This window comes from Echinops telfairi, unplaced genomic scaffold (genome assembly GCF_000313985.2).
Source record: "Echinops telfairi isolate 266 unplaced genomic scaffold, ASM31398v2 ScPeMD7_18;HRSCAF=68, whole genome shotgun sequence".
In the NCBI taxonomy this organism is placed as follows: Eukaryota; Metazoa; Chordata; class Mammalia; order Afrosoricida; family Tenrecidae; genus Echinops; species Echinops telfairi.
In genome coordinates this window covers 28,003,579-28,026,149 of record NW_022103915.1, presented here as the reverse complement: position 1 = coordinate 28,026,149, position 22,571 = coordinate 28,003,579, and the positions used below count along the sequence as shown (strand labels likewise).

The 22,571-nt window shown below is 50.4% G+C and overlaps 2 protein-coding genes across 3 annotated transcripts in view; both read right to left on the bottom strand.

Annotated features, from left to right (window-relative positions):
* The window catches only part of NOXRED1 (NADP dependent oxidoreductase domain containing 1), an 18,297-nt gene extending 16,203 nt beyond the window's left edge, over positions 1–2,094 (bottom strand). The window contains exon 1 of the mRNA XM_030885041.1: positions 2,073–2,094. Coding sequence (XP_030740901.1) covers positions 2,073–2,094 — 22 coding nt within the window. The remainder of the gene's footprint in view (positions 1–2,072) is intronic.
* Positions 2,095–3,605: 1,511 nt separating this feature from the next.
* VIPAS39 (VPS33B interacting protein, apical-basolateral polarity regulator, spe-39 homolog) overlaps positions 3,606–22,571 on the bottom strand; it is a 21,052-nt gene continuing 2,086 nt past the window's right edge. Inside the window, exons 3-19 of one of the 2 annotated variants that reach the window (XM_004699053.2) lie at positions 20,914–21,054; positions 20,457–20,495; positions 19,984–20,048; positions 18,669–18,725; positions 16,273–16,365; positions 15,769–15,802; positions 15,236–15,338; positions 13,868–13,895; positions 12,879–12,952; positions 11,111–11,186; positions 9,959–10,093; positions 9,335–9,376; positions 9,019–9,108; positions 7,932–8,018; positions 5,888–5,977; positions 5,229–5,333; positions 3,606–4,588 (exon numbers count right to left, since the gene is read on the bottom strand). In XM_004699053.2, the coding sequence (XP_004699110.1) occupies positions 4,568–4,588; positions 5,229–5,333; positions 5,888–5,977; positions 7,932–8,018; positions 9,019–9,108; positions 9,335–9,376; positions 9,959–10,093; positions 11,111–11,186; positions 12,879–12,952; positions 13,868–13,895; positions 15,236–15,338; positions 15,769–15,802; positions 16,273–16,365; positions 18,669–18,725; positions 19,984–20,048; positions 20,457–20,495; positions 20,914–21,054 (1,280 nt within the window). In that variant the 3' untranslated portion in view covers positions 3,606–4,567. The remainder of the gene's footprint in view (positions 4,589–5,228; positions 5,334–5,887; positions 5,978–7,931; positions 8,019–9,018; positions 9,109–9,334; positions 9,377–9,958; positions 10,094–11,110; positions 11,187–12,878; positions 12,953–13,867; positions 13,896–15,235; positions 15,339–15,768; positions 15,803–16,272; positions 16,366–18,668; positions 18,726–19,983; positions 20,049–20,456; positions 20,496–20,913; positions 21,055–22,571) is intronic. The other variant, XM_045287774.1, reaches the window with a different exon arrangement.

Here is a 22,571-nt window from a genome sequence, read left to right as displayed (position 1 = left end):
GGGGTGTCCAGCCCCTGTCTGCTCTCAGATTCTGAGCGTGGAGAGCTCACCCACCTCTCTAGGGAGTGTAGGTTCTGGAAGCTTTCAAATCACGGCCCCCTGAACTGGGGAATGCAGCAGGCTCCTAGGAAAGCTGACCAGAATCCCGCAGGCATTTTCCTCCGCAGCAGGTGGTGTTCTGGCCAGATGAGTTGACCTCGGCACCCGCTTCCACAGCTGCTTGGGGACCGGGGCTTTCTCCCCTTCTAAAACCTCCCAAGTTTTAGAAACAGGATTGACCACTGTCATTTCAAAAGAATTCTTCCCTTCCTTTAAACTCTTGGTTCTCTCTACAGGGTATTAAACTGCCCAAATGAACCCCTGCCGGTGCCCAGTGTCGGACGGGAATATTTAGAGCCTGACTGCACAGTAAATGCAGAGATGGGGGACCCTGTCCACAGTGCTCACCTCCCCAGCGGAGAAGATCCGCTGGGCTCCCCAGTGCCAGTCCGGATGTAAGAACTACAAGTTCAAGGGGCATTAATTACCCAAGAGTGGTCATTATGACTCCTTAGCTACCAGATTACTTCCGCTTTTGAATCTTAAAGGGGCCAGCCCCACCTATAGGACACAGATTCTTTTCACAATTGCCAACGCACCCAAGGGCCTTTGGGACCTTCCTTTCCCCCAGAAGAATATCCTAGCTTTCCAGGGTTTGGGGTTTGCTTGGTTTTTTTTTTTTGCAGACTGCTATATCAGACAGATCTTAGCACTACTCAAGGAGTTAATTTCCCAAGCCCTTCTTTCGTTTAGAGATTCATGATATCCAGAACCCTCATCTCTTATTGGACAGTAATAGCCAGGCTGAAAGTAGAACCCAAAGCTCCTCAAATCCCAGATCCCTTTCATAGGGCGGCTGTGTGCCACACTGTCTCTTTAAAAGCAAAGCCCCAGGATTTGAAGTGCGGCGTATGCAAGTCCCTAAGTCTAAGGAGCTCACCAAAGTGGTAGATAAGCCCATTGCCATCAGTCGTCGTGGCCTGGTGTAGGGCTTCAGAGGCTATACATCTCTATGGGAGCAGACAGCCCCCTCTCTCTCAAGTGGGGAAGGTGGTGGATTTGAACTACCAATTTTGTGGTTAGCAGTCTAACCTTACCTGGCAGGACCACGAGGGCTCGTTAAACAGTGGGTCCACTGCCATCAAGTCCATCGGTCTGACTCATAGAGACCCTATCAGGCAGGGTGGAATTGCTCCGGTGAGTTTCTGAAACTGTAACTCTACGGGAGTACAAGGACCCATCTTTCTCCTGCAGAGCGGCTGATGGTTTCAAACTGCTGATCTTCTGGATTGCAGCCCAGTGCGAACCCACTATGCCCGTAGGGCTCCTATGTAAGTGGTGGTGGTGTTAGGTGAGTTGGCTCCGGCCCATAGCAACCCTATGCAGAACAGAACGCTGCACGTTCCTGCCCCACCCTATTTGTTCCAATGCCTGAGCCTATCGCTGCAGCCAGGGTAGGTAGCTCATCCAGTGGTTTTCTGCTCCAGAGGAAACGAGAGCTCCCAACCTCCCAGGTCAGCACAATCAGGGTAGCGCAAGAGGGCTTTATAGAGACAGACCCTTCATTAATGTCTTCTCAAAATAGGATTCAGTTAATTGTGGCTTAGATTGAACTACATTTCCACCCTGTATGTTTCTGGGTGGGTGGGTCACAAGAGAGACTCTTGTGCCCGATTTGGACCATACAAGTGTAGCAAAAGTCATTGGATGGGTACGTTGCAAGGTCAGGGGCGGGCACTTGCGGCTCACACACAGTGTCGCTATCTGCTGGCTATCTTGTTGGGGAGGGGCAGCAGCTGGGCCAACTGCTACATCTTCTCCTTCAGCATCTCACCTCCTAGGCAGGTGCACGTTCACCTCAATGGCAAAGGGCACCCGCTTCTCCTGCCGGACGCTTGCAAAGGCTCCAGGGCCTCCTCAAGGGTCCCTGCTCTCCCACACTTTACATCCACCCGCACTTCCCGACTTCAAGCTTCACCATCAGACACGAGGGTGAAACTGTTCAACCAACTCTCAAGCTTAAGCAAGCTCACCTCTCTGTAACAAATCCCACATGTCCATTAGATATAAGCACAGCTCACTAACCACGCATCAATTCTGACTCACAGCGGTGGGGGTAGGGGGGAGTTGCTTGCTCCTTAAGCGAGTGGGACAGGACCAACACCTTCCATGGTTCAGTGCTGACGGCTCAGCCACGGGAGCTGATGAAGCAACGGCTGACCTGTCTCTCCGCCTGGGATAAACAGTCACTTGCCTGCTATTCCCTGACTAAAGCTGCAGAAGGCAGCAGCCTGCAAGCTTATCGGTTACTTCCATGTTCCCAGCCTCATCCTCCCCTCCTGGCTGTGAGTAACTTGGCTGATGTGTTACTTCTTTGTAAACCTTCAAACTGTGAACTGCCCTTTGTGTAAAACCTGTCACGTGTTGCAGGCTACGTACTGAAGCCGGCCTCTAATAGTTTGTGTCTACACTACAGGGTCTGCATGCTCCAACTGCATTTTCTCTTATCTGCAAGTTTTCTCATTGCAGATCGTACCCTCTCAAACCCATTGGATTTGTAAGATAAGAGTAGTCTCTACGTTATCTCACAACAGTGATCCCATGGGTCAGTACAGACCTGCCCTCGTAGGGCTTCTAAGTCTGAAATCTTTATGGAAGCAGACATCTTTCTCTGCCACATCATTTCTTGGGGAGCAGCTACTGGGTTCAAACTGCCCCCCTCCAGAAGCTTTCGCCACTGGGGCTCCTGAGACGAGGTCTACTCACATACCTCGAGGTTCCGCTCTCTGAAAGAGCCCAAATACACGAGTTAGCTAGTCCCATCATCTGCTCAGAAGTGATAATAATTATGCAGTTTAGCACTTGAATCTACTGATAGTTTCTCCAAAAGCAAGAGAGGATCAGGGAAGGAGCCGAGTCAGAGGTTCCCGGGATAGCACAGGAGCAAGATAGAGTGAATCCCCTTGAAGGGGGTGGGGTGGGGGGTGTCCAATTTCAGCACTATTCACATGTGGGCCTGGCCAATTCTTTGCTGAGGGGGCTGCCCTGTGCATTCCCAACATTGGCAGGATCCCTAGCCTCTACCTACTAAATGCCAAGAACGTCACCAAGTTGTGATAACCCCAAGGGTCTCTCAGCATGACCAAACAGCTCTCGGGGGTGGTGGCAGTGGCAAAGTCACCTCCTGCTGAAAACCACTCTGCCTTAAAGCATGCTGGGTACCTTTACAGGAGGGAGCATCTCCCCATTTCCTACCAAGACAGCCAGTGCACCAGCCCCAGACAACTCTGAAAGTTTAGCAATCACCATGCCTGCCTGGTACAGGCTGAGGCAGGTGCAGAGAAGTACAGGGGCTCCTTGGGCCCACTCAGCTGGCCAGCGAAGGGCTGGGAAAGGAAGTAGGGGCTCTGGTCTGCTGCTTTGGCGGCTCACTCAGCCAGACGGCCCTGCTCCCCTGCAAGCACCACCCTCTAACCTGACCGGGGGACAGGCCGCTGCGCGCGGACACGGGCGCGATAAGTCGTGATCTCAGTCTGCATAAAACACGCAGAGGACCAGAGACAGCACCCAGAAGCAAACAGCTTTATTAGGAGTCTGGGCAAGTCGGGGAAACCCAGCTCAGTGGGTGGGAAGGAGGCGAAACTCGGTACAGGGCAAACGTTAGTGTGGCAGGATGGTCTTCTCAAAGACCAGGGAACAGAAGACCTCTATCCTAATACTCCAGGGTCAGAAAGGCTGCTGGGTTCGGCCCCGGGAAGCTTCAAGAAGCGCCTGGCGAAGTGAAATGTTGCTTTGTCCTCAAGTCCTGCCCCAGCCATGCCCCAGACGGACATGGGGCTGGGGTGGGAGAAGAACAAGAAAAGGCAGTGGTTTGGACACCCACTCAAGGTCATCTCAGTGCCTCGGTGTGTAGGTGCAAAAGGAACCATGTGTTTTTGGTCAGAGGATACAGTGGCTGTGACAGCAGAGGGGCACTGGCTGAAGTAGTCCGATGCCGGCCATCTCTCCCCCAGCAGGTCAGGGGACCATGTGAGCTCGTCTGTGAGCTCGTCTCCCGTCCGTCAGTCCCGGGCAATGCTAGCACCGCTCTGTGGCACTGCGATGCAGACACGTGGTCCTGCTCTGCCTGCATTTAGAGCAGGGCTGCCTATGTCCAGATCATGTCCAGGGTCATCAGGAGCTGAGAAGAAGAGAGGCCACCCACCCTGTGAGCTCCCGTGGGCCAGGAGGCCTCTTTTCTCAGCCTGAGAGAGAGACCATGGGCTCAACCGGAACCCACAGCCACCTCCACACGAGCACCAGGTGCAGAGAGTCTTTCTCAGGAGCAGCCACAGCTTGTGATCTTGACCCTTGGTAGAAAGGTCAGCCTAAAGTCGTCGGGCTTCTGTCCCGGAGCACCAGGCACGGCTTGTTGTCGACGGTTCGTGCCGGGGGAGCCTGTGACCGCCGCTCCCAGGGAGGAGCTGTCTTCTCTCACAGGAGGGGAAGGAGGACACGAGGCTGGTCAGTTTCAGGGAGTGAACGACGCTCAGTTCTTCCATCGGATTTGCTGTAGAGAGAGCGCACGGGAGAGTCAGTTGTGCTGGCCGCGTCTTTATGGGGAAGCAGGCTCCTAGCCAGGCCAGGGAAGGGAAGGGGGCTGAGAAAGCGTTTTAAATACGGGTATGTAGTGTCACTTATCCAAGGATGTATTCAATACCTAACCTATTTTGCATTTTACAAGCCTGATTTCGGGCAGCCCCACCACCGCTTCTGCCCTCCGCAGGCCCAAGCTGACCTAGCTTTACATGACCCCTGGGTAGGTCTCCAAATACCGAGCAGGAAACTACGCTCCAGTCACCCAAGCTCGGATCTTTGGAGCAAGGAGGGCTGAACCAGCTGAGCTCCCTAGAGGTCGCACCTTCCCCACCCAGCAGGTAGGTCACATCTATTCAAAGACGACGATGGTGGGGTCCGTTTGAATCTGTAATATTTGCTTTTATCCTTCAGGAGTTCACCAGGACCAGGGCAGTGCAGGGACGGCTCAGCCAGCGGCCCCAGATCACCCTAGTCCCACCCCACATCTCAGGAGGCAGTTCTGCTGGTCTCAGCAGGGCTTTCACCCTTGGGCCACAAAGTTGGCACCCAGAGGCTCAGCCGGGCCGAGCTGACCGGTCCTGTGAGCTGGAGGGCGGCGCGGGGCGGCTCACCGGGCTGCTGAGAATGGTGTCAATCTTCTCCTCCTCGGCAGAGCCTTTGTCCACCTTACCCCGGTAGGCCATCAACTGCTGGCGGTCCTTCAGGTCCCGGCAGGTCTGTGCGGCACAACACACCGCATCAAATCCCAGGGAGCGGACCTGCTCTACAAGGGGCCTTGTCTTTCTGTGCCCACCACTCTGTACCCAGGGCTCCGGAGAGGCCGAGGGGTCAAGCACCCACAGAGCTCCATGGTGAAGGCAAGTCAGCTGACCTGATTTGGCTCAACCAGCTCTACAAATTCTTAGTGTGACATATTTACACACGCTGGGAGAATCCACTTAAAAGGCTGAAAAACAATATGGGAGTACTGGTCTCCAAGACAACTCTTGCCGTTAAAGAACAAATAGTGTGTGATCCCACTAACATGGCTGCTTTGTCCGATAATTTTTGGAAGCTCTTCAGGATCAAGGACAGAGTATTTAGCAATCCCCTACTCTCCACTGAGGGTCTCCTGAGACAGTCATTCCTACTCTCCAGTGAGGGTCTAACTCAAGGCCTACTGGGACATCCCTACCCTCCAGTGAGGGTCTAACTCAGGGCCTCCTGGAATACGGTCATCCCTACTCTCCAGTGAGAGTCTAACGCTGGGCCTCATTTCCTGGAGACTCACATCAATGACGACATCATGGCATTTGAACTTAGTAGCCAAGTTCAACTTCATGTCCACATCTTCCACCAGATTGACATACTCTTGTAGTATCTGTGGAAAGAGGTATTCCCAATTAATGATGCTCTAACCCATAAAACACAGAATTCTAAAAATTCCTGAAGAAGGCAAGAGAGGCCAGTAGCCAACATCTACAATTCCCTTCATCAACCACACTTTGCGCAGATCAAAATGCAATAAAAAAGTGGGCAAAGCACTTGAACAGTTTCTCTGAGAAAATATAGCCAATCATCAGATGTCTATGGCCATTAGAGAAACCATAGTGAGATACACACTTCACATCAACCAAGATGACTGATCAGAAAACAGAACAAAACAGAAAAGAGCACACTGTGGTAGTTACATCATCTGGTGTCACTTTGGGACTTGAGAGGACTAAGAGTGAAGGGGTGGAGTCTAGTCTGTCAATCGGGTCATAGCCAATGAGACCTCTGTGTGGGCATGGGCTTCCCCTGGGAATTCTGGGAACTCCGGATTTCCTCCTTGGAGGCAAGAGAGACTCTCTCTCTACTCACTCCCTTGGAGACTCTCTACTGACAAGACACATGACACTACGCTGATAGACCCTGTGCCCTGGGAACTGGAGAAGTCACGTGGAGACCCCTGCCAGCGCTGACATGCTTACAACACCACTGGATCCAAAGACTTTCCACCCACTGGCCTGTGATCGTCCTGCATTCGGTGTCATTGCATGTGTTTCTTGAGTCTGAAGAGGACTTTAGAGATTGGTATTGGACATATGGGCTAATATTGGACTTATGGGCTTGGCCTGGACTGGGTTGGGATGCTTTCTTAATGTATAACTATCCTTTATCTAAAACTCTATCTTATATACAAATGAGTGTCTATGGATTAATTTCTCTAGTCTACCCAGATTAACACACGTACGTTGGCAAGAACGTGGAGAAACTGGAAGCCTGGTATATCACTGGCGGGAATGTGAAGTGGTACAAACCTTTAGTGGTCCTTCAAAAGAGTACACATATGAGCCACCAACCAACCCAGCAATTAATTCCAACCTCAAGACCCACGAGCCCTGAACTCAGGGATTCACATGCTTGTCCATGAGTGCTCACTGAAGCAGTATGCTACCAGCCACCAGGTAGAAACCACCCCAGTGTCTGTCAACGGATGAACGAACGATCCAGACAATGGAACGGTATTCAGCTGTAAAGCAAAACGAAGCTCTAATCCCTGGGACACCACTCTTAATCCTCTCAAGTCCCAAAGTGACACCAGGTGATGTAACTACCACAGTGTGCTCTTTTCTGTTTTGTTCTGTTTTCTGATCCGTCATCTTCAGCCTTGAAAACACGGCTGAACAACGTGACTGTGGAAGCACTGGAATGCACCCTGAAAAATTATCACAGTGACCAACTTTTTGCTCCATCTATTTTACCATGATAAAATTATTATTTCTTAAAAAGGGTGAGATGGGAACTGGGGCGGGCCCTGGGCAGTGCTCGGAGTGACAGCAGCAGCGCCCACAAACCTCGTGCCCCAACCCCACGCCAACAACGGGAATCCTCTATGGCAGGGCTTCATAAGCTTTTTCTCCTCGCGACCCCTTCGGGCCTGAGGAGTTTGCAGCAGAGATGAGCACTGACAGAAGTACCTCGGATTCACCTCCTACTACTGCCCAATTTTTCGTGATGGCCACAGTTTACGCAGCTTTGCTCTGGATCTGATCCAGTGTCGTGACCAGAGCGCCCTCGGCCGCTCAGCGAGTGCTGTCCCTCCGCCCTCTGCGTAGGCCAGCTATGTTCAGCAGAGGCTCCCTGGAGAGGGCACACTGGGATGACTTGTGCCGGACAGAGCAGAACTGCTCTCCCTGCTCTTTTCTACCTGCGGGCCCCATGCAGGCCTTGGGTTACTGACCACCAGGTAAAGACCAGAGCAGGTCCCGTCTCCCACCACTGCCTGATAAGAAGCTGCAAGGCAGGGCCTCTAGATCATTCTCTCTCCAAGTCTCTTTGGCAGCCATTACCTGGACAGGGGCATTGTTCTTGTGCAGAATCTCCACCACCCGATGGAAGCCGATGGGGGCTCGTTTCTTGGTATAGCCCAGCCAGTTCTGAAAAAGGAACACGGGCGGCGGCGTGGTGAGACGCAGTCACCGCGCTCACCCACAGTCATCAGACCAGAGACGTCGTGGTGAGGGCAGGGGTGAAGGAGGGAGAGATGAGCTTTGCAGAGACGTCAAAGACTTGGAAGAGCGGCAACAAGCCGAGGATGAGGTCAGTTCTTAGCTCTATGCAGGAATGCAGGGGAAAGTCTGCTAAAGGAATAGGCAGTTGGCTTATTTTCTAGAATGCGCTGCACTGCGTAGAAAAACCCTTGTGCTCTATAAGGTCACGGTGTGCATGGGATGTTACTTACACATGCACGGGGAGAGGTCTGGAACGGTACCTGCCAAACACGTAACAGCCTTTGTGTGGAGAACAGATGTGAGAAGGGAGCCGATGGACAACGAAGGGACTTGTCTCCCTGTTCCCCAAGCTTTTAGAGAATGTTTTACTTGGACCCAGGTATGCACTGCTTTGGTAATTAAGGTGACTAACTTAATAACTCATATGAAAGGGGGAAAAAGATGCCCAGATTAAAAATGGACAAAATGTGTATGTCAGAGAGAAGGCAAAGATGCTCAACATGCTGACAACCTGGTGGAGCAGTGAGGGTATCCACTGTTGTCAGGTGCTGTGGCGTGAATCTCCGCTCACAGCGACCATGTCTGGCAGGGGAGCTGCCCTGCAGGTCTCCTGGCAGGATTTTTCCCAGGACCAGGTTGCCAAGTCTTCTCTCCAGCAAAGCCGCTGGTTGGAGTGGAATCACGGACCTCAGTCAGCAGCCCAGCGCTTAATCAGTTGTGCCTCCAGGACTCACTGAGAGTGTATTAATGAGCCTTTCAACTTTGCTGTAAGTCTGAACCGCTGGAACATCAAAAGCTGGAGGAAAAATGTAAACCGGGGAACTAGAACTTGATATCCCATGAGGCCCCGGGGTAAAAGGAGGGCATGCCGGGCCTTTTGCTCTCCCCTGGCATGAGCAGCAGGAAACTGGGTCAGGGCACCCACCTTTGTGGTAAAGAGGGCATCGACATCATGCCAGGCGCGGAGCTTGGCACGAGCAGCCAAGGCTGTCAGCACGTACTGCTTGTCTGGGATCTAGAATGTAGACATCAGGAGAAGTTGGTGGGGAGCAGCAAGGAGTCGGGGAGATGGGCATTGATTCTGCTCCTTAAAATAAGACACTTCTTAGGTGGCCCGGCCTTTCAAGCTCCAAGTGCACTGGCCATTCAGTGAGGCTTCTCTCCTTTCCCACAGGCTCAGTCCTTTCCACCTGTAGCCCTGAGGGGCTTGTGGTGCAGGGCCACAAAGAATCGTGACCTACCTTGAAGGTCTTCTTCAGGTTGATGGGACTACTGAATGTCCCCTAGGGTAGAAACGGAGAGAACACTAGCATCCTAACTTTCCAAATAGGGTGCCTTCTTTTCCATGCTCTAGGTTTATTACATTTCACACAAAACCCACTTGAATCCAGCCATTACTTTAGGGAAGAACCTCAACTAGGCCTAGCCAGACGTTAGCACGACCTGGCTGAAAGGCGCTCTCGCCGGCTCTCTGATGAGTCAAATAAGGACAACAGATCCACTTTTGAGAATCAAATCCAAATGTTTTAAGCCCCCAAAATGTCAAAACAAAATCCCACTTAGCCACAGCTACCTGATACCCTGCCGCTCCCTTTCAGACATCATTCTTGTTTCTTCGCTATCCTGGGCCAACCCATCTGAAAGGGTGCCCCTTTGGTCACCAGAACCTATTCTGGTAGCATGCCAACATACAGGGAGACATGCACACCTTTACAAACCTACCCACCTGCCCCAGCCAGCCCTGCTGGGGGCCAGAAAGCTTCCCGGGAGATGGCTAAGAATATACCCACTCCTCGCGGAGAGAGTGCCACAACGCATGGCCTGTGCAGTGGGCACCAGGGTCTGACTCCCCCGGCTGCCTGTACCTCGGGCTCCGAGTAGTGGTAGAAGCAGGCATAGAAGAGCGTCGTCACTAGCGGCATGTTGAGGATGGAAGCTTTGCGGGGGTGCTTCCGGAAGATCTCCGTCTGTCCGGCCGATTCTAGATGGCGGTCATTTGCCTGTGTTGGGATGAGCCGGGCCCAAGAAAAAGAACGATGTCTATGGAACACAGGCAGAGGGAAAACCTTCATATTTTAGCAATTTCCTTTCCTTCCCAAAGAATGAGGAGGAAAAAAAAAAGGAGAAAGAAACAAAAGTTGCTTAGATGAGCCCAGAAAACCCATTGTCATCAAGCCAATTCTGACTCAGAGCAACCCTACAGGGCAGAATTGAACTTCTGAAAGGAGTTCAGAATTGAACTTCTGTAATCCAGCGGTTCTCAACCTGTGGGTTGCGACCCCTTTGGGGGTCGAATGACTCTTTCACAGGGGTCGCCTAAGACCATCAGAAAACACATCTTTCACAATATAGAATTACATATTGTTTTTGTGATGCATCACTATGCTTTAATGATGTTCAATTTGTGATAATGAAAATACATCCTGCATATCAGATATTTACATGACGATTCATAACAGTAGCAAAATTACAGTTATGAAGTAGCAACAAAAATAATGTTATGGTTGGAGGTCACCACAACATGAGAAACTATATTAAAGGGTCGTGGCATTAGGAAGGTTGAGGACCACTGCTGTAACCTTTATAGATTCGTACTGCAATGCCTCTCTTCTGCAGAGTGGCTGGTGGGTTTGAACTGGCCACCTTTTGGTTCAAAGCGGGGCACTTAACAACTAAGCCCAGGAGTCCTAAAGAAATGGGCCCTGGTGGCGTAGTGGGTTATCAACTGAACTGCTTGCCACGAGAGCAGCGGTTAAAACCCTCTGCTGCTGTGGAGACTCAGTCTCAGGCACTCAAAGGATAGTTCTACCCTATCCCACACAGTCGCTGTGAGCGGCACTCAACTCAGGAGCAGTGCGTTTGTTTTGGTTTTGCTTTGGGTCATGTAAAGGGTGAGAATGATAGGCTCTCAGAGACGGTCACGGGAAACGACAAGACTCGCCGCACACAGAGGTCTCCTCGGTGCCGCATGGCACTGAGCGCTGGCAGTGGAAAACCACAGAAATGAGGATTCTAACCTCAATGATGATCTGACGCTCTAGAAGGGTGTAATGGTCTTGTATGTGTGCAGTATCTTCTGCTGAAAATGGCAAACTGGGAGAGGGTCAGAGGGTTAGCGCCTCTTGGTCTCTTCCAAGAACCAAATCACCACTGCCAGCCTCAGAAGCCTGGGCTTCACAAACCCGCTCTCAATTCACCTTTGCAGCATCCCTGAAAGGCAGAGAGAGAGCCGGGGCAGGGATTAATGTACCCTTTTGGCTTGGAATTTTGTCCTTTAGGAGGTATCCTGAAGGCTGGTAAGATACATGAAGTCATTCGTGATTCTGCTGAGACAGGATGGGTGGAGAGTCCCCTCACTGGGAGAGCTGGATTGTTGGGTGAACGAGTCATGTGGCTAGTGAGAGACTGCCCAACTTCCCATCATCAGATCCCAGGGAAGCTCTGCGGTGCATTGCACAGCTTATGAAGGGTCCCACTGTCAACACAACTTTAGGTTTTTACAAAAGAAGAAGTTGAGGCACAAATAGTAACTTACTTATAAGCCATAGGGTAAGTCAATGGGTAAGAAGTTAGATGTTAAGCTTCAGTTCACAGAGGCAGTCTTTAGAAAATGCTGCCTTAGTCCCGTGTTCCCCCTCCTTTGGGGAGAATTCTGAAAGTCAACTATACTAGCCTAGACACGTATAATCCACAGCCAGCTTTTAGAAGAGCTCAAGGGAGAAAACAGTAGATTCTAGTTCCTTTGCTGTTCTAACATTCTCTTTGTTTACCACATGACAGACCTCAGGACCTGGGAGCCTTCCTCCCTGGGGGACGGACAACAGAAAAGTGGGTGAAGGGAGATGTCGGACAGGGCAAGATATGACAAAATAATAATTTATAAGTTATCAAGGGCTCATGAGGGAGGGGGGAGCGGGGAGGGAGGGGAAAAAATGAGGAGCTGATGCCAGGGCCTTAAGTGGAGAGCAAATGTTTTGAGAATGATGAGGGCAATGAATGTACAAATGTGCTTTACACAACTGATGTATGTATGGATTGTGAAAAGAGTTGTATGAGCCCCTAATAAAATGATTTTTTTTTTAAAGTAAGGGTTTCGTTCACAGACACACATGGAGTCTGGGACTCACATCAAATGAGGAAAAGCTGCAGGAACGGGGAACACTGGACTTGAGAAGCAAAGACCATGGGATGGACTAACTACTGCTGTGTCGGAGGGAAATGGGACTTCCTTTATAGTCATCCAGAGGGCTGATGAAAAGCTCTAAGGAAGCAAGCTTCAGCTCAGTAAGAGGAACATTTTCCAAACAATGCAGGCTGGTGAATAGGAAAAAGAGTTGCTTCCTAGAGCAGGCAGCTCCCTGGGAATAGGAGAATAATCCACTGAGCTACTTTCCCAGGACTCAGCCCCTGGATCAAGGCTCGCACTAGACCAGTGATCCCTGTATTTTGAGAGTTCAAGGACCACTCACATCGGAAAACATACACATGGCCCATAAAGTGCTGCCAACTCTGCGATTTTACTACCGCAAACCGGGTGGGTGGAGGTGGTGGTGGTGGAGGGAATGAACTCTTTCCAAAATATAGATATATGAATTGGGTTCATTGAAAAAAAAAAAGATCAAATGCTGTTTGGAGACTAGTGTTTAAGGACACAGAGTGAGACCGGCTTTAATGATGCTTCATCATTCATTATTCCTCGCCTTTCCCTGCAACCATCCAGCCACCCCACCCTCCTTCAGTCTCTCCATTCCGTCTGCACTGCAGCCCATCTCCGCCCACACTTACCCAACGCAGGTCTTAAGGAATTCTTTTCGCTTGTCAGGGTCCTGAATGGTCAGGTGCTCTCGATAGTGGGACAGCTACAAAAGCAGAGACAGACTCTGTGCTGTTTTGCCTCCTTAGGAGGGGGAGTAGCACATTAAGTGGACTTCCCACGCTGAAACCCCAGTCTTCATTTTCAGAGACTGCTGCTGGGTGTAAATGTGTGTGAGGAGGGTGGGAGGGAGAATAGGGCATGAGGAATGATTCAAATTATGAGTAAGTTCATCTGAAACTGTGCTAACATGGAAGCCATTAACCGTCAAGATTAAGTGGGGTTCTACCCTGCCCGATAGGGATGCTATGAGAAAACAACTTAGACACTAAAAACAAATCAACCAGGTCAGTAAGCATTCATGTACAGAAAGGGGAGGGAAAGCCTCATCTAAAGAGCAATGGGCAAGGCTCCCGAAGACGAGAATCCTGACAACATCGTTGCTTGTCCATGTGTTGCTTGTGCGTGTGAACAGAAATGAGGTGCTAGCTGCCACTGAGCTGGCTGTGACTCCTGGTCAAGCTGGGTCCCCGGCCTGTCTGGCAAGGCACGACGTCTCGGTGGGCTCCCACAACCAACCTCTGCATTATTGTCGAGCACCTAATTGTGTGTACCACCCAGAACCGAACCAAACTCACTGCCATCGAGGCAAGTCTAAGTCATAGAGTTGGAGACCCTACAGGACAGAGCAGAACAGCCCCTGGGGGTTTCCAAGATGGTAAATCTTTACTGGAAGAGAAGGTCAAGTCTTTCTCCTACAGGGCAGCCGGTGGGTTTGAACTGCTGACCTTGTGGCTAGCAGCCTAATGGGTAATCACTACACCAGCAGCCTTTAGCACTGTATTAAACTGTGTGCTTCCCAGAGCCCTTTCTTCTGACCACAACAACAGGGGCGAGGTAAGCGTTCAGTCTGGGATGCTGGAGGCTGGGCGTCCCCACCAGAAAGACAGGCCACACTTACCGCCAGCTCCTCTGTCCTATCGAGGAACCTGAGAAGAAGCAGAGGGAGAGGCCGTTTTCATCTACCTACAGGTGGCAGTGTAACCTCACACACTAGGGTGACTGCTCTAGTGCACGCGCTTCCCTCCACGAGCCAGGTAAGCCCTCTTCTCAAACTTCCCATCACCGGAGACCCACTGAACACACAGGGTGGACAGCTATCATAGTCTCCCTGGTTTTCTAGCTGAGCGAAAGGCAAAGACAAGGCGCTGATAACTAGAACCCTAACCACCCCACGAGACCTACTCCGGCCCACGGTCCTCTTTGAAAGAGCAGAGCAGCCTTCTCAGTCGGTGCCGACTTCCTGAGCCCAGTGCTCCGTGTCCACGTCCCCATCGAGCAGAGAGCCCTGGAGCACAGGACTCCTGTCTTCTGGTTCAGCCTCACCTAAGCAGGCCGCCCTGTTAAGAGCACTGCCCGGGGTAGCCGTGATGCCTGACACAGGCTTGCTCTCTGCTGGGAAGGGAGAGGGGAGCGTGGGAGAGAAACAAAGAGGACACCTGCCACAATGACCACGTCCCCTGTGCAGATCCTGGACAACCATGTGGAGCTCACCCTGACCCTCACCAGGTGACCTGCTTTCCCAACCGGCATCTTGGGGACGCCTCCTCTCTGCGCTGGAGTCACACTTCCACCTATCCCGTGATGCCACCCTTGCCCGGACATCGAACACCTGGTGCTCACTCCTGAAGGGGTGAGTCCACAGAGTTCTCATGTCCAGGGACAGGACAGCCGCCATCTTGGCAGCAGATACCAACACCCGGCTCGGACCTTTCGAACTGTCCGACCCCTTCATAGTCTCATGGGCCCAACTCAAACCATAGCGGCTTCCACAAGGCTTTCTGTGGGTCTCCTGCCTAAACATGTACATCTTCTCCCTCTGCAATCCCAAGGCACTCTTCCCTGGCATCACAGGACCGATGAAGACACAACACTTACACTTAAGTCTTTTGATGAGAAAATGCTTGCTGTTGATTAATAAATACAACACTCTAGGCATTAAGTCAAGAGCTTTGCATACACTAACTCATTTGACCTTCATAACCACCCTGGGGCTAGGGGTCACGCCTTTCATTGTTCATAAAATTGGAGAGGTGAGGCCGTTTGCCGGAGCCCACTCTGAACCAGGGGTGGCACCAGTCCTTAACTCAGCTGTCTTGGCTTCCAGGGTCTTGCTCTGCACCCCTTGCCACACTGTCACCCTGTCACAGGCTATGTGTATTAGTAGTTACCCTGTCATTTTAACAGCTGGGTGCTGAAGCTTTTCCAGCCTTCTCCGTTTTCACTCCCTTCCCCTGAGACGCTCACAGGCCGCATGGCCGGCTCTCACCTGAAGAGCTCCAGGAGCAGCTTCTGGTCCCCGATTTCCTTGAGGAAGTGAATGAGATGCCTCAGGGCCACCTGGCGCACCTCCAGCTCTCGGAAGAGGATCTCTGGCAGGGGAGGGGCAAGGAGGAGTTAGGTGGGGGTACACCCCGTCTGTTACTCAAGTGTGGCACCGAGCCTCCCACTCACACAGTTGTCCCATTATCCCCGCAGGCCAGACAGAAGCTAACGGAGGATGACCGAGGATGCAGCTTGGCAGTGGCACCCATTTCTATGCTTCCATCCTCCATGGATCCAAAGTGACTCTGGGCCACACGGTCAGCTTGCCAGTCTTCACCAACCCTAGCAGGAGGCTCTTGGCATGGACTCTGACTTCCCCAGACTAAGGGAGCCATCTGTGGGATGCCCTAAAGGGTGAGCTGCAGCCCCGAGATGGAATGTGGGTGCTGCGGTCTCAGGCCAGCCCAGCCGGCTCTGGAAGCCACACTGTCCTCTCCCTTCGTGTGTGACTATAGCTGCCCCTCAGAGCATGCCCACCTTTGCTCAGTGTCCTCTTCAGGAAGATCAGAACCTAGAGGGAAAGATGACAACGTGAAATACGTTCTCCACTCTTGCATCACACAGCCCTGCCCAGAGGACCCGGTGTCTACAAAGGAGGGCAGCAGCGCAGTAGGAATCTGTACAGCCCAGACAACTGCCGGGTCTGTGATGGAAACCTGGAATGAGCTGTCGCGGGGGAGCTGACCCCCGAACCACCCAGACGGAGGCCGGGGGGAGAGACAGTTCTCGCGTTGCCCCTTCCTCTGAGCGTTTCTCACCAGACCTAGCGGCTGACTGCTGCTTCCTGGTTACAGCCAAGCTTTCCACATACAGTGGGCGTCCTGACACTTTGGCCCTGACACGCGCACTGCTGAGAACCCTCTGTCTCCAGAACGAAGGCCCGGATCTTGACTTACCACCTGACCGAAGACATTCACGTCTTGTTTGGTGGGGTTTTCTGAAGCGAGTGAAAACGGGAACCCTCACCCGCGAGTAACTCACCGCGGTGATGACGTTTCCATCGTGCACGCTCACCGCTTCTTCCAGGAGCTGTAACTTGTCCTGCAAGGAGCGGAATCTTTCCAGAGAGCAGACCTGGCAGAGCACGGAGAGAATGCCTGGGTAAGGAAGAAGACCGTTCCCTGAAGCCGGGCAACGGTGAAGAGAAATGAGGATGGCCCCTGTACTGCTAGACCCTGGGCTCATCACACCCTCGGCCTTCGCCCCCACTCCCGCCCCTGAGCCCATTCAGATTCACAGGGATCCTATCGGACAGGGTGGCACTGCCTCTGGGGCTCCTGTCCAGCCACCCAAGACTGGAATGCCTCATCTTGGTTCCTTGAGAGGCTGGTTCCAAACGAGCAGCCCAGGGGGTAACCCACTATGCCACGAGGGCTCCGCCGTATGCCCTAGAACTGGGGTCGGCAAACTTCTGAGATGGAAGAGCCAATCCTGTCCCTCACAACCATTCAAAAATTATTCGAGGGCCAACATTTTTTTAAAACAAATGAAATCACCATGATGTGAATCATATCCCTCAACATTTGTCAATTTTACTTCAGAGCCATGTGTACTACTGACAGAGCTGTAGGTTGCCAACCCCCGCCCTAGAAGATGTTACTATCCGGGAGTCTTGCCAAAGGCAACAACTAGAGAAATCACTGGTTCTATTTCTAGAAATCGGATTTGGGTCTCGTAAAGTCTAAGTGCAATAAAATCATCGCTTGTTCAAGTGTACAGTTGGTTTTGAGGAGCCGGTACCCACAATCGAGAATGCTCCCGTCGGTCCAGCAGTCTCTCCTTTTGCTTCTGAACTCTGCTCTCTGCCACCTCCGGCCCTGGCAACCGCTGGCCCGATTGCAGTTCCTACCGTTTTGCCTCTTCTGGAATTTCATCAAAAGGGAGCCACACAATATGTTTTCCTTTGTGTCTGGCTTCTTTCCTCAGCGTCGTGTTTCTGAGGTGAGCCCGTGTGGTGGCCCGTCTCGGCAGTTTGCTCCGATCATCGCCGACCAGTTTCCATTGGAGGCATATGCCAACCTTTTCTTACCCACTTACTTACGGATGCACTTGTTTCCTGCTGGGGGGATAATTATGAATACAAGCTGCTGGGAATATCTGTGCCGAAGTGTTTGTGTCAACATGTTTTCCTTTTTCTTGGCTTGCACATACTTCACGGTGCGATGTCTGGATTGTGTGGAGATGTTTACCTGCTAAGAACCTACCCAGACCATTTTCCAAAGTGGCTCTATTGTTTTACATGCCCACCAGCTGAGCCTGCAAGTCTCAGCTCCCCCAGTTCCTCCAACACTCAGTAGGCAGACTCAGTCTTTCAGTGTTGCCAGCCTAGCACCGTAGAGCAGAGCGATGTCTCATGGTGTCACTTCACAATTTAAAGACAGCTCAGGATGTTGAACATCGTTTCTAGTGCCTTCAGCCACCTGTCCATCTTCTCCTGTGATGTGCCTGGTCCAATCTTTTGCCTACTTCCTACTACACTGTCCACCTTTGTGCTGATCTGCAGGGAGCTCTCGCTGTCGTCTGGATTGCTAGGGGGGTGGGAGGTGTTGGGGGGGGAGGAGGTGGGGGGAAAGGGAGTGGAGAGTAAATAACATCATGGGTAGGGGAACAACTAGGGGGGGGGTGGGGGGTTGTGGCTAGGGGTCACCGAGTCCCTATGTAACAGATGTTTCATTGTTTTTCCACTTTCTCATGTTTAGGTGTATGGCCATTTTAATCCATTAATTACTATGATGTCACTTCTCCCCAAATTGATCTATAGAGTCTATGCACTCATAACCAAAATTCTAGCTGCTTTTTTGTACACTGACAAGCTGATATCAACTCTGACAAGAAAATGCAAAGGATCTAGAGAAGCCAAAAGGCTTTTGGACGATAATAGCAGAGTCAAAGGGCTTGTGTTACCTGATTTCAAGATGACTACAAAGCTAAGAGAGTCAAGTCAGCGTGGCTGTAGCAGCATAACGATAGATAAGTAAGTTGATGAACTGAAAGAAAAAGTCCATAAATAGAACGACACTGATAGTTAACTGAACTTGGACAAAGGCACTCTTGTCCATGGGGAAAAGTCAATCTCTACAAACATAGTGAACACTTGGAAATCTAGTGGGGAAAAATTAACATTAACCCTATCTCACACCATATGTAAAAATTCAACTGTAAGGGATTGTAGCCCTAAATGTCAGTGCACTCACCCCTCTTAGCCATCGCTCTTTACTGCTACATTAAAGCAACATGCAACCCAGGTGGTTTGGGGCATTAGTAGGTTCCCTTTGCTCCTGAAAAGCATCTCATTAACTAATAAAGAGGTCAAGAAACCCTTCCTGTGGAAACAAGTTCCCTAAATTCCCAAACCCTAGGAGAATTCCATGCCTCACCTTCCCTTTCCGGAGGCGTCGCACTGTGTCACAGAGGCTCCAGTCATTGCTGTAATCCTGGAATAATAGCAAGAGATGAATTCCGTACCGGCTCCTCACCTCGAACTCACAGTCTGAGTCTCTAAGGAGGAAATAGCTTGTGGAAGGGGTTGGATGAGGGAACATGAAACCCAGAGGAGGTCCTGTTCTGAGCTTGTGGAGGAAGGAGCATGAAGGGCACGAAGCACAACGGCCAGGAACCTGATGCCCAGGGATTCCCACCCGCAGATACAATGAGGGTCACATCCTGCGATGCCGATGAATGACGTCTGTTTTCTCCGCCTTAGCAAATAGTTTCTCTCGCTTTCACACACACACATTTCCCCAAGCGTCGAGATCAAATGACGATGAATAGGCAGTGTCATGCGTGAGAAAAGTGGGCGAGGCCAGCAGTGGATTCGGACTCAGAGTGACCTGACAGGTCACTTACACCGTACGGGGAGAACTGCCCCGTGGGTTTCTGAGACCGTGGCTCTTTACTGTGGTAGAGAGCGTAATCCTTTTCCCTCCGAGCAGCTGCTGCCTGTGTGGTTAGCAGGCCATCAGGGAACCACTGTGCTATCACCAGTGGTTATCACAGACGTATTCAAACAATACCTCCTCGGAGATGAGCCGGTTAGGGTGCAGGGTACTAACGATGAAACATACAACTTTCCTATAGTTCTTTAATGCTTCCCACCACCTCACCTCCCCACCCCCACCCCCACCATCATGATCCCAATTCTACCTTACAAATCCTCTGGTCATTAGGCCGGAGGATGTACACTGGTACAGATAGGAACTGGAAACACAGGGAATCCAGGACAGATTAACCCCTCAGGACCAATAATGAGAGTAGTGATACCAGGAGGATTAAGGGGAAAGTGGAATAGAAAGGGGGAACCGATCACAAGGATCTACATATAACCCTCTCCTTGTAGGACGGACAACAGAAAAGTGGGTGAAGGGAGATGTCAGACAGTGTAAGACATGACAAAGTAATAATAATTTACAAATTTTCGAGGGTTCGTGAGAGGGTGGAGGAGAGGGAAAAAATGAGGAGCTGATACCAAAGGCTCAAGTAGAAAAGAAAATGTTTTGAGAATGATGATGGCAACAAATGTACAAATGTGCTTGACACAACGCATGGATGTATGGATTTTGATAAAGTTGCATGAGCCCCCAATAAAATGATTTAAAAAAGAAAAAAAAACCCCAAAACAATACCTCCTCCACCTACCTCAAAGAGATCACACCTGTCAAAGCACTCTATAATGGGTAAGACAGCATAACTCACCCTGTACTCCCCCTTGGGCCTCCCCAGCTCTGGAGCATAGCTTTTGGCAGGTGTGTCCGACAGCGCTAAAACAATAACAAAACAATAGCAACAAACAAAACAGAACACAACAGGCATCTGTTTCAGAAGGGCACCAGGAGTCCTGCTTCTTGTCATCCATTCACGGCTTCCTTGCCAAACATCAAATGTTACAGAAATGGCTGGGCTCTCCAGGTAGCTTCCTGGCTCAAAGCAGGCCTTGATTTCTCCCCACAGTCAGACTCTCTAGGAGTCAGTCTTACACCCACCCTCTCCCGGTCAGAATCATCTCTCCCTGTTTACACAGCATCAGAACACTTCCCTAATAGCCACAGTAGAGTTGGCAGGAAGTTCACCTGCCCATCTAATGCCCATCTGTCTCATGGTTCCCCATACTGTAACCCAGCTCAGGTATAGCTCCCACAGCAATCAAGAGAAGAGGGTCCAACGCCTACCATCGGAAAGGGACTGGAAACTTCCAAGTCTAGTTCTCCCTACAGGTAAAGAAGACACGAGGGAAGAGATCAACAGCTCAAGTCAGTGTGAGCAATTCAGACTCGATTAAGGACACACATATTGAACGCTATGCGATACGGGAACTTGGGGCTTAAAAATACTTTCATTCAACTTTAGATATGTGAGCTGTCCTAACAACATCAATCAATCAATAAAAGGCAGGGAAGGTTTAAGTCTGGGCAAATCTCTTCAGTAGCTGTCACAGGCAAGGCTCGTGTCAACCTGGCCTAGTATCCTCGAGAGACCAAGTCCTCCTCTTGGGACTTTTCTTACACTGCCTCTACTCCTAACCCTGGCCTTTCAGTTCCATGGATAATTCTTTATCTTGTCGTAATAGCTTTTCTTCTAGACGTAAAAAAAAGCCGAGTTCCCGGTCCTTTGAACAATACTCTTTACCTTTGAAAAAGCTGCTCAGGGAGTAGGTAGAAGTCGGCTTGGGCAGCTGTCCATAGGAGAAGCTGTTTCGGTTCTTCGGTTCTCGGCCCTCTTGGGTTGGCCCACTGTTACCAGCGGTCTCTTTGATAGTCCACGAGATACCTAGAGGGAGTCAGGATAAGTCAGCAGGTCACATCCGAAATCAACCCGGGCCATCCAATGTTCCAACACCTCTACAAGTTTCTCACCAGAGTTCTTCGTCCTTTGGCCAACAAGGTCTCCAAAAATTGGGACAGGGAGGAAGGACAGAATTAAACTGATTCATGAACAGAAAGATGGCCAACAGACATGAATACATGGCTCAAAGAAAAGGAAATTCAAATGATTCTGAAACACACAAAAAGATTTTCAGTCTAGCTTTGTAAAAAAGGGTGATGCATGTATACATCTTAATGTATGAAATAAAACTTGCGATGTTTTATTTAATAAGGGTGATAAAAGAGTGATAAATAGATAATATACAGCTAAATAAAAATGTATTTATTAATAATAAAACAAAATGAAAATATATAAAGTATAATATATCTTAGAGGGTAAGAAGATATACATCCTAATGTATTAAATAAAACATTTGAATATTTTTAACATGGACAATTTAGTGACTATTCTCACTTTTAATGAGAATTATAAATTAATAGCAGCAGTGAAGCGATCATACGGTGTATTTCACTGCTACACAAGAGCTCTGTAAAGAGTTGGAAAGGAAGGACGTTCCTTTGAGGGCTAAGGTGTACCTGACCCAGCGATGGTCTTTTCAATGGCCTTGTGCGTGTGTGAAAGTTGAACACCGAATGAGGAAGCCCAACGAAGAATCCATGCATTTGAGCTATGGCGCTGACAGAGAGACTGAAAGCATCATAGGCTGCCGACGAGCAAATAAGTCTGTCTTGGAAGGAGGGCAGCCAGAGTGCTCCCTCAGAAGCAAGGATGGAGAGACTTTATTTCATGCACTCGGGACATGCTGTCAAGGGAGACCGTCCCTGGAGAAGGACTCCCTGCTTGGGAATGCTGCGGGCCAGTGAACAAGAGGAAGCCTCTCAGCAAAACGGATGAAATCTGCCACAGTGGGTCCCCGCAGAAGAGCAATGCTGAGGATGGGCGGAGTCTCCTTCTGCCGCACAGAGAGTTGCTAACAATGGGTTGGCTGGGGGCTTTTGGAGGGCAGGGGCTGAGGACTGGGTCGATTCACAGATCTGTGACAGGAAAACTTACATTATGCTTTTGATAATTCTTTGATTTTTAAATCAAAGTGAGTATTTCTTAATTAAAAATTTTTTTTTCTTGGAAATTCAATGGACTTTCAAGGTGTTAAGTGGTATACAACAGCAAGGCGGTGAGAGGTGTGGGTGACAGCAGTCAGTTCTGCCCAACAGCTGTACTTCCAGCCACGATTTCCAAGTGGGACGGCCTATCAAATTGCTTGAGATGCTTATTAAAACCCGAGCTGCAGAAGGACATTGGGCCTCCACTCAAGTACTCCCTCAAAGCAAGAATACTTTCTTCTATTAAATCGGCATTCTATGATGCTCACCTTCCCGACACAACCGCTGAAGACAAAGTGGGTGAATAAGCAAACGTGGTGAAGAAAGCTGATGGTGCCCGGCTATCAAAAGATATAG